Below are 12,275 nucleotides of genomic sequence, written 5' to 3' on the forward strand. Positions count from 1 at the left end.
ACAGAGGAATGCCAAGGGAGTGCCTGATATGGCAACAATTGATTTAACCATGACACATTGCTGCTGGAGAAAGAAGACTGAGATAGGCTGATGCAGTAAGGAACTATTAAGCATAAGGAATAAGGGTCAGAAACATTCATGCATTATGAAACTTGGTTGAATGGTCGATCATGATACAAAACTATCACTTGTTTATTAATTCATTTATTTATTTATTTATTTGATCATTTATTTTCTGTAATTTATCATCTGTTGTGAATGGTTTAGAATGGCTCACAGAACATGTACATGAAATGCATGAAACTTATCAGGTTATATAAGCAAAAAATGAATGTTAGTATCTTAAGCAGTATTAAAAGCATAATGACTCATGGGAAATGGCATCCACTTCCACTGTAAATGTGGGAAATCTCATTGAAAAAATAATAATATTACAGATTTATGAAAATGTAGGGAATGGCCTTATAATCATAATTGGTCATTTCAACCACAAAGGATTTCAGTGACTGGGCTCTACAAAAATTTTTCTCTTTATACGTCATTTCTCTTTGCTTTAAGATGATTTGAATATCATATTTGCACTCTGCTGCACATAAAAACTTGCTCTCTGTAAGTAATAAGCAGACAGTATTAATCCCTATGCTTTGAAAGATCTTGTTTCAGATAACTTATAAATACAGTATGAGATAGAGATCATAATTTGAGGGACATGCTTAACTTCACTTCAATTATTCTGGGTATCAAATCAAATCAGTCATTTATTGTTAAATCTATGCAGTCAAATTAACTGACTTTTTGTAAATCAGAAACCCATTCCTACCATTTGTCCGTCCACTGCTGTTGTACTCATGAAATTTATTTTATACGGTTTACCTTCAAAAGGATAAATGTTTTTCCCCAAGTTTTTTTTTTAACAACTATCTTACATTATGTGTCATTATGCTTGAATTGATTTTGAAAAATGTTTTGATCTCTAAACAACAACTAAATGATCTAACTATAAATATCGTATCTTTATTTCACATGTAGAAACCGGCAGACGGTGTAATCAAACAATGGCTTTTCTGATAAGAATCACAGTTGTGAGAATTTTGCCAGTCATTATTCAAGCACATATCCTGTCTGTCTTTCTCTTAGCCCAGTTTGAAATGCAGACTATTGAGAACTACTTTTCAGAATAATTTCCAGGTTGTCCTGTGTAGACATTTGGGAATATAGCTAGACTGCTTACTCCAGTATTCAGCCAGAAAGTAAACCTGAGGTTAAAGTTGGTCCCAAGTGGTGCTATTATTGACTGGTCACATTGATGTATGCCGACAATTTTTAGGATTAGTTCTCCAGTCAATTTCCTTGATTCTTTATCTCGTTCTTAAAATCTTTATATGCCATGCTCATTCAGTTTAAAAAAAAAAAAAAAAATCCCTTTTAACAAAGGTTACCAACGTCTGAAATCAAGTATTTTTTTTCCTTCTTCTTCAATGACATGTAACAGGTATTGCAGTAGAAAATGTTCTTATGGATAGTCAGGGTGCATGCAATGCACTTCTCATCAAAATTGTAATTTTAGAGAGATTTTAATCACCATGAAAATTGGGGACCCAATTATGAGGTTCACATTAGTGCTGTGTAGGGTTTCAGGATGACAAATGCTTTAAAGAGTATCAGCGTAACATTGGTTTTTTTTAAATCTCAGTCAAGCAATCAAAACAAATGTCCTAGCACCAATAGTTATTGGACATTAACTTCTTTCGTCATCAAGTAATTACTGCACTAGGGATTACACTCTGTGATCCAGATATCACATGCTTTTTCTGTGGATGCAAACAGCTCATTAAAGGTCCTGTTTACCTTTGGGAACAGTGATTTAAAAAAATTTCAAGATACGGCATTTAATGCATATATATATGTGTAGGTCTGTTGTACCATAAAACATCCTATCATATAGAATGTTTATGATGAAGCCTAAAATATAAGTAGATATCTGTATTTTTCCTCAATAAACAGTATCTGTAGACGGTTTAGCCTGGAAACATTTTTAATATAACTATTGTTTACATTTTGTATATTTAACAATTTACTTAACATCGATTTTACCAATTCAAATTTTTACAGTGGTTGTTTCTATCCCTTACTCACATTTTAGAACTATTTTAAAGCATGAATGCTAGGTTTTTGTTTCATCTGCAAATGGTAAATTATGCCTTTAAGGCTTCACATGAATGGGAAAAAATCCTCATGTCACTGCACTTCTCCAAATAAACCCAATCACATTTCAGCAATGCCATTTGTTACCCAACAAGTCTGATGGCTTGTAGGTACATCTCTTCAGGGGGGATTGCAGTATTTATGTGGTGATGGTTTAGGTGGGCTTTACCTTAGTGGTCGTGCCAGTCAGAGTGTAATAATGTGCTGAGCCTATTCGGATGCTTTTGTCCCCTTTCTTTGAAAACGGATCTATACTAGGACGAAGGTGGGGGAGGGTTGCTTCAGGAAACATGTTCTTATTGAATGAAAGTATATGAAGTAATGCAAAGAGCATTCTGTGATGTGTGTGGTTTTTTTTTTTTTCAATGGTATATGCAACAATATGGATCGACACCAAGCACCATCCTTCTGCTGAAGTATTGTTCATGGTAGTATAGGGCAGGTGGTTGGATATATATAGTTTTCATAAATTGGATCCTGCTTTGAAACTGATTTGTTAGAATGTTCCCAATATACTGATTCTGGCTGGCAGAGGCATTGGCGATCACGTGGGCTCCATTCCTGTACAGAATCCAGATAACAATTGCACCTAGCCATATACTCATTAGTCATTCTGAACGCTGATAAAACAATGGGATTATCGGATCATGGGATTATAAGTTTCTTGTCTGTTGACTCCTCAAATATGATATCCTTTCCTAATCCACCTGTCACCAGGGCAATGCCATGACTTGTGGAAGTATGTCTTCTTCGCTCAGGGGTTTGATATTTATATGTTTTCATGGGGGTCTAATACACAAAGAGACCTATGGCTAACTCTTGTGTTACAGTTCTTTCTACAGATGGCTATGCACCTGTTACTTTGATATTAGTTGCCATGGCTACACACTCTCTATAGGTATAGATATAATGGCTATCAAAAATACTTCCCACATCTCCATTCTTTTTGTAACAGATCCATCATTGATTTCATGTGTCTCATTTCATCTGTAATACTTATGTTTGTCCTTTGAAATGTTGCATTTCTTTTTTTCTAATACGTTTCTATGTTTTTCATCCAAAGTGGCAATGACCAACTTAACTCAACTTATCAGTCACAATATTCTTGTTTGCTTTTTTTTTTATACCATTCTATCTGAATACTTTTTAATCTTGGTAGATTCAGCAAATTGTATATGCCAGCATATAAGATATGTTAAATGATTATTCTTGTAGTTATGATAGTGCCAAATTTATGCAGCTTTTTTTAAAGTTTGATGTGGAATATTTTGATGACCTGGAAGGATTACTCCCATTTCTCTCTTATCTATCCAACAGTGATCCTCCCTCCCAACAAGATGTCGGTAGCAGTGCAGGTAGTGAATGGACGGGAGCAAGGCACAGAGGAGGAGGAGGCAGCAGCATCAGCATCATCCCAACCCCAAGAGACGATGGAGGATGCCCCGGCCAGCCCCAAGGAAGATGTGATGAGTGATGGTGATGAACAAGCAGGTATAGAAAAACTTAGGAACATTAGCTGTGCTTGACCACATGGTCCAAGCTGTCACTGTTTTCTCCTGACCAGAAAGGTTTGTTCATTTATTAGTCAGCCTCTTTTTGCTGACCATAAGAAGGAATCTTCATCTCTTCTCTGAAAGGTTGTTTCTTTCATCATCAAACATTACATTTTTCATCATTGTATGGCATATGGCATTGATTTGAAATCACCATCTGTGAAATTCAAATGTGAATTGCACACCATTCTTGATGTGAAAGTCTTCGTAGTAGTTCATGATTTGGTGGGGGGTGGGGTTTGTTAGCTTACTCAATGCGTGAGGTATCATCATTCATAGAAAAGAAAGTAAGATGTAAGATAACTGTTAACAATGTGATGATGGCATGATTCCATCACCATGTGGGTCAATTAAGTTACAGTTTGTTGATTTCACAACTGTCTTGATATGTGAGTCATGGTTTCTATTGTTTCTTTTTATAATCTAGGCAATGTTCCAAGTGTATTAAAGCTAGGTGAATTTTGTATTGAAAAGTTTAGTGTCTACTAGTTGTGTGCTTGATATTCAGTTCATGCTATCAAAAGCTGCCTAGCCAATAAAAAAGAGCAGATAATATCTCTGTACATCAATAAAGGGTCAGCTTGACAGCTTTGCAATATTGTGAATAATGGTATGCCAGATATTTGCATATTTAGAAGTGATGAGTGGCATAAATTTGTCAGTAATATCTTGCAGTTATTTCTACTGAGGTTTTCATCACACGATGATTCCGTGCCTTATTTTGGATTCTCCATACATTCAACTTTTTTTTTTGTTGCTGATATAGGTGCACCAAAGAAGAAGAAATTCAAGCCCTGGAAGTCAATACGTAAAATGTTCAAGAGGAAGAAGAGTTCTAAGGGTTCTGAGGAAGAGGGAGACCCAGCGGCCGTCAGCTCCAAGACCATGTCCAAGTCTACCGGGGAACTGGCTATGGGAGGGTAGGTATCCTTGGTAACCAAGTTTAACTTTTGCCATACAGATTTCATATGTTGATTTGATGAAGCTTGGATGCTAGAGTTTGATAGTGATCATTATTCCTTGCCAAGATGAAACATGATATATCCTGGCTAATGTGGTGTGTCTGTGTTTGCTGTCATTCTATAATGCTCCTTACTGGTTGTTTCAGGTGTGAATATGAGGTCACTGGTCAAGCAATACAATCTAGAAGTTCTTTCAAACACATTGAGTATTACATTTTCTGGTGCAGTTGAGAACTGTTAAGTTCATCTGGGTTAGTCCATTAGACAGCTTTACTTGATTGTGTATGACTAAATGATGTGGACTTCTTCACTTGTTTAATGTAGTTGATTGATCTGAAGTACATGGGATGTATGTTGATAAAAAGTTGTGGAGTGTAATGGACTGGTGAGATAAATGAAAAGTTATACAAAAGTTATATATCAGATGATGGAGACCCAATAGAAGGGAAAATCTCACACTTCTAGGATGTCAATAATTATTCAAAGTGTCATTTTGTCTTTCTGTTACAGAATGTTGAGAAAAAAACACCAAAGGATTTTAAATAATGATTGTCTGGTGGAAGGGTACTTAGATTCTATCATACCATGATATTTTGACACAAAAATGATTTTCTCAGTTTATTCAGTCATCAAGTTGGTAAGACAGGAAGAGGCACTTCAAATTAATTCGGCAATAATCATGGAAATGTCAAAAGTCTTAGTCAGGGGAATGATTATGACCTTTTTATAGCAGATATTTCTTTGGGTTGGCATTTACAATGTGACTGAAATGTGGGGCATAGTCATGATCTGTCTCATGCGGGCTTGAGACACAGATGCTCTGTAATGCCATTTTACTTTGGGCAAGATTGGGAAGTGATAAGTCTAACTTCCTGGTAAGGGGAATGAGTGTTGCACACCATCCCATCAACTTTGTGTGACAAATTTCCATGCCATCATTTATTTAACTCATGTCCAATACTGTAGAAGATATTTTCGTGTGACTATAATTTTTTTTTTCCGCTTGGCGGGGTAAGAAGAGTTTCACATGTTTTTTCATTTCGCGGAATCAAGACATCAAGTACAGGTATATATGGCAAGCAAAAATATTTGTGCACTTTTATTTTCCCGCTAGTTTCTGGTTGTGCAAAATGCATGAAAATTTCAGTGCCACAAAAATTTCCACTTTTGCAGTATTTGATCTGAATTACTTGAAATGTGAAGGTGTCACAGTCTACATGAACAGGAAGAAAAGAAAAAGAAATGGATCTTTTTTTTTCACCCACAAATTATTTGCTGTTACTTTGCATGAAGAACACCTCTGTCCTATCCAGTCCAATCACAGACAGTTATATTTGATAGCCATGCACATAATGTATGTTTGTTCATGTGTCTGGGTGTTTGGTCAATATAAGGGTAGTGGTATGTGTAGTTGTGAAGTGCAATGAGTGATGTGCAAACATAGGGATAGAAAGGTAAAATCCAAAATAACAATTATAGGGGTCTGCGGGGAAAGGATGGCTTCCAAAGTGTAACTCGTAAATCTTCTCCTGGAAATGACTGAATAAAATATAAAGTTTACAGAGCAGCACATGAAAGATTATTTATATCATACACCATTCGATGTAGGGTGTGATGAACTTTTGATGTTTCAGAAGTTTCTCTTCCTTACAAATTTTCGTGAGATGGTATCATTGTTGCGTTATTATGGCGGAAGTTTGTATATGCATGACAGTCATGCTATCATGCGGAGTGTAAATTTAGCTCTCACGTAGTGAAGCTGTGATACGTTGAGGACCTTAGGAGCCAAAATTGATTTAGTTTTCCTCACTCGTGGGTGATTCTAAGTTCTGTGTGATTGTCACTGCGATGCATTTCCTGAAGAATCGTGATTGGATGTGAGGGAATTGCGAGTCCGCGTCACAAGATCTGAGAGTGGTCCATCACTCATGAAAGGCTTGAAGTGAAGAATATCAGGCCGAAAGTAGAACTTCATGGTGCTATACTTAGACCGCCCTGTAAATAGTTTAAGTTTCTCATCCCTGCTTGGTGCTTGAACTGTCTGGGAGTAAATGTCATGTTTTACAGCTACCATAGTAGTGTTTTTATGACCCCCCCCCCCAAAAAAAAAGGGGGATATTGAGAATCTGTAATGTTATAGTTTTTGTTTGACATTCTTCATTATACCAATGAACAATGTAACATGGAAAGCATAGGCTGTCACCTGGAATAAACATGAGACACTAGGCACAGACACACACACACAAATACATAACAGATTTGTGTCTCTAGAAAAAAAAAATAAGATAAAAAATGTTACAGAAGAATATCTGAATAAACATTTACATAATACAAAAATATACTCCACAATAGTTACAGATACATCATAACAAGAGATCAGTATTACATACAATAAAAGTGAAATTATGCATGTTTTGTCACCAATTTTTCTACTGTGAAATGTATATTCATGAAACAAGTGAAGCAAGCTATCAATTCTTATTTTCATATGCCAGAGTCAAGTCAAGTCATGTTTCTATTGGATATACATGTACACACCCACACACAGACAAACGTGCCAATGACTTGGTGTGTGAATTTGTGTACTTGTAGATCATTATCATGGACAGCTGCTATGTCTATGCATCACTTCATTGATTTATGACTTGCGATTATCTTCTTAGATTATGACAATGTCAATGAAAAAACCAAGATCACACATGTACAGTAAATCAAACTGCCCGTCAGAAACATAGATGCAATCCTGTGGGTGTGTCTGTGTATATAGGCAGAACTTCCCTCTTATCTAATGAGACAAAAACATTGTACATTTGTACAATGAAGGAACTGATAAAATCATATCAGGCATATGATTTCCTTTTGGAATTATGTTAGAGTTTAATCACATAGATTTAACAATGTTTTTATGTTGTCCACTCCCGAAGTGTGAATATGTTGTTGTTGTTGTTGTAGTTATTGTTGTTATTATTCAAATTCATGAAATTCTTCCATCGAGATGTTTTCATTGCAGCTGATTGACAAATTGCCAAATAATTTTTTAAAATTGTCAACTGATTGACAAATTGTAGGGCAATTTGTTGTTGTTGTTGTTGTTGTTGTTGCTGCTGCTATCAGCCATAATGGGGATGCTGAGGAAGAACTTGGTAAGAAGATGGAACTGATAAGTCATATCAAGTCATATACTTCCATTTTGAATGATGCTTTAGAGTTTAATCACATTTGATATAGATATGTTTTTTTATGTTGTCAACTGCAAGGATTTTGAATGTTTTTTGTTGCTATTGTTTTAAACCATTTTGTGCCCATTTGCAGGGATACTGAGGGAGAACTGGACAAGAGGATCAGTATGTCAGAAGACAGCGTCTTCTCACCAGACAAGCCTGCTCCTACCAGGGAGGAAGTGAGAAACTCATTTGCACTCGACTCCTCAAACCTGGCAGTAAGGATAAACCTTGAACGTTCCATCTCGTCACAGAGGTGGAATGTTACGCATGTGTCACAGTGTAGTATTTATTGACGAGTGTTAGATTCCGTTTATTTCATGCATGGAAGAAGACTGCTACATTCAGAGCATTCCATGCACAGTATTGGATTCAGTGTTTGACATTCACAAACAGTGTTACAGTTGGTTTGTCGTATTCATTGACAGTGTCACATTCATCAGGGTACTGCAGTCATTTATAGTGTATTTAATTACACTGTAGCACAGACTGCATTTCACTGCAAAGGGGGGGGGGAGCCTACATTGTGTGCTGGGTAGAAGTTTGATTTACAAATATATACTGATCTATTCAAGAAAAAAAAAGCCCCATAAAAAACTTGACTGCAACATTCATTAGCTTTCAAGCTTAATAGAAACAACCTCATGATTTAATGCATGGCAACTCTCAAATAGTGTGATATTGGCCTTGCTGTTTTATTGAATAGCATATTTATTCTTGCATTGCCTGTTAAACGGAATTAAATTTAAAATCATCTTGGAAGAAATTTGAATTCATCCTTGTTTTAGAAAAAAAACCTGAACAGGGATTATTTCTGTAACTTATAATACTGCCAAATGATGAGTAAAAGTGAATTACAATCTGGATGGAGTTGCCGAAACACATGTACTGTGTAATAGGTTGTTCCGGTAAGATGATATATTCACTTAAATCATAGGGACATTAAGAAGGTGTGGATGTACAAACAAGCTGAAATGTAATCGGAGTGCCACTGGACAGCCTTGTAAATGTCACGCTGATTGCTTGTCCTTTCCTACTGACATTTCTCCATGACAGATTGCTATCTTTTATGTTGAGAGTGAGGTACGTCATCATGATTCTGTCAGCATACATATCTATTTAGATTTGACAGACTTTACCGTGAACTGACAGTTGCTTTTCAAAATGAGTCATATTGAATAGGGTTAAGGCATATCCATGCATTTGTGCAAAAACTTATGTTTTATTTTAAACTTGTATTTATTTTCCTGAATGTTATGAATTCAGCAATATTAACTGCGATCCCAGCATGAATGTGATGGGTTTGTGTATATTTCTCAGTTCATTAATGTATGCCATGATTGCAGAATTTAACCACTCATGATATTATTAGGAAGCCCCGATTTGCAAAAAAAAAAGAAAAAAAGAAAAAAAAAATAGACTCACAAAATATGGTGTGTACAGTATCTCCTCTCCCTCACTGTCACTGTCTGTCTGTCTGTCTGTTTGTTTGTCTGTCTGTATGATATACCACTTTCGGTTTCAAAAGGTACTACATCCACAAAAATATAGAAATGATTAATTCATCAGAAATAAATGTATGGACCTGGATTTTTTTAAAGAGTGGTTTCAGTGTTGTATCATGTAGCAGTACAATGGGAAGAAAATATCACTCCCATTTGACATTGCTAACTATGATAATAAAAAAAATAAAGTGTTTCTCAAAACTTAAAATTATGGATGTAGTACCTTTTGGCACCGAACCCTTCATATCTGCCTTTCTTTTTCCTCTCCTCTCTCTATCTGTCTATCTGCCTATTTCTCTCCCTCTATCCTCTCTTTTCTCCTCCCTTAAGTGTGAGCGCGGTAAGGTTATGTTTTTGCGCTGAAACATTTCTTGTCAGCTGAAGAAACCCGGAAGTGGAAGGAGAAAGATGAGCTGAAGACCTTTTTTTTTTTGTCAGCTCATGAAACCCGGAAGTGCCCCCCCCCCCCACTTTTGAAAATGCTCCTGCTTGTATCCCCATGGTGTTTCCCCTCCTATGTATCCTCGTGGTGTTTCCCCTCTCACGTGCCTCTATAAAGTGGAGTTCTCTCCTTCTGGTCTTAAGGGCCTCATACCAACATGAGACAGAGCTTCAACTGATTAGACCACGGCTCTCCGTAATTTGTTGCACGGAATTATGGCATCTCTCGTCAATCACACTCTGGTCAGCTGTCGAGGGCGCTTGCCAAGTTCTGGCGCTGACTCAGTGCAATGCGTGTGATGTTGGGAGAAAGAGTGCAGTGAAGCCGAGGATATCAAGGGGGCACAAAATCATGCTCCTCAGTCAGATTTCTGTTGCTTTCTACAAATTTATCATTTTTAGATATTCATATTTACTGTGTCAAAACAATGTATAGCAAGTTATGTAAAGGACCTTCATGTAAATTGTAAGATAAAACAATGTATAGCAAGTTATGTAAAGGACCTTCATGTATATTGTAAAAAGTCATCCTTTCATACTGAAGCTTTATTCAGTACTAACTTCTGAGCATTAATAACAATCTCTCACCACTGAGAGAGGAGGAGTTACGAGAGAGCCTTTGAGGGACTATGAGCTTGCATATTTCTGCATCTGATTATGTCTTGTTGACATTATGTCAGTAGTTAAAAGTCAACATTTTCCTCAATGTCAATACTTTGAAATACGTCTCAAAGACCTTTTCAAATATTTATCAGCGTGTAATAGTACAGTCACGTTGGTTTGACCTCCCTATCTCACACCACACATTAGCAAAAGCTCTCACTACTTTCAACACAAATTAGATTTAGGGTAATCAACGGTAATTGACCTCACGTCTTTTTTCAATCCAATATGTCCAGGACGAAATAAGTGCCAAGCTTAAGGAGCGAGCCAACTCAACAGACGACGGCTATGCGCAGTCCAGCGAGGATGCCATGACTACGGGTGACATCACCCAGGACAACTCAGATGTAGCGCCCTCTGACAGCAGTAAGACGGACAGTGGCATCATCACCACGGAAGAGGAGGTGAGGAGGTCATGTGACCTAACTATCACACAGTGGTCACATGATGACCACATGGTATGCGTCGGTGTATATGTGTGTGCGTGAGTTTGAGTGTGTATGTGTATGTGTATGTGTATGTGAAATGATTTGAGTGATTGTCAGGGTATATGGGGGGGGGGGGGTTCTGTGCAAAACAGATCAAGTGTTATCCAAAGAGGATGTTATAGGTAGTACTAGGTTGAGTCACATGATGAATCACATGGGCTGTAAGTCACCTGACTGATGCAAAGCTCCATTAGGGATTTTCACAATTTGCTCTCAGGAAAGAAACTAATCAGTTCTTCTTACGGCTAACTCTGTGTGATACCTGTCAAGACTTTCAAATTGGATGGACCGCATTCATAGTAATACTAGAATCTATTTGCACAAGAAGTGGAGGAGAAAGAATAACAGTTAGATGAATTTGCTCACTTAAGATTGCGTACTATTTCAGTTTAGTGCATATGAGAAAAAGAGAAATTTTGTTGGCCAGTTGTTCATGATAACATTCATGGATTATTTGACAATAAACAGTCATGAGCATTTATCTCTGACATTGGATATGGATATGAACAGATTGTTAAATTGCTATAATTCATTTCATGGTGGCAGAAATACAAATCACTGGGTTTGAATAATACTTCTGATAATGACCTAGAGTAACTGCATAGAATATGCAGAGTTGTGTTTATGCCGAAATATTAGAATTTAGGGATGATGGCAGAGATAGAGGGAAGGACAATTAATTAGAAGACAGTGACTGTAAGAAGGTCACTTCATGATCTTTCCCTAGATAGGGTCTGATAAAAGAGTGCCATCTGTTTCCTACTGTAGATCAGTGAGAGAGATAGCACCATGTACATCTTTTTCAGTTTGGCATTGTAGTAGCCGCCACACCCACTCTCTATTCAGATTTATTTTGTTGTTGTTTTTTCAAATGAAGATGCATTTGGAGACTGCAGTTACATGTATTTTAGTCATAATAGGGGGCAGGTTAACTGTGAAACACCAGAGAAAATTAGGTCATATTAGAAACATTTATTAATTTTATATGTTATTTTTTATGTGTTTAATTCTATTCAGCAAGGCAGTGAGGATTTTTTGAGAAACTAGTGAATGTGGCAATTGAAAGTTTGTAGGTAGTATGCTTTCACTGAATTGCCTTTTATGGGTGAAATGAATATTCTGCGGTAGTAGGGGAAAGGGAAATGAATTTGCAATTGTTAATCCATCCCAGCTTTCAGTTGGTATCTAATAGCCTCTGATATTTTGCCCTGTGGATCAATTTCACACTAGCAGTGAC

The 12,275-nt window shown here is 36.8% G+C and overlaps 1 protein-coding gene across 1 annotated transcript in view; it reads left to right on the forward strand.

Moving 5' to 3' along the window:
• The first annotated feature begins 3,542 nt into the window (after positions 1-3,542).
• LOC139743993 (uncharacterized) overlaps positions 3,543-12,275 on the forward strand; it is a 42,483-nt gene continuing 33,750 nt past the window's right edge. The window contains exons 1-4 of the mRNA XM_071654462.1: positions 3,543-3,696; positions 4,525-4,678; positions 8,033-8,159; positions 10,787-10,954. Coding sequence (XP_071510563.1) covers positions 3,543-3,696; positions 4,525-4,678; positions 8,033-8,159; positions 10,787-10,954 — 603 coding nt within the window. The remainder of the gene's footprint in view (positions 3,697-4,524; positions 4,679-8,032; positions 8,160-10,786; positions 10,955-12,275) is intronic.

This window comes from Diadema antillarum, unplaced genomic scaffold, assembly GCF_040938485.1.
Source record: "Diadema antillarum isolate AM-2024a unplaced genomic scaffold, OU_Dant_1.0 seq00001126_RagTag, whole genome shotgun sequence".
Classification (NCBI taxonomy): domain Eukaryota; kingdom Metazoa; phylum Echinodermata; class Echinoidea; order Diadematoida; family Diadematidae; genus Diadema; species Diadema antillarum.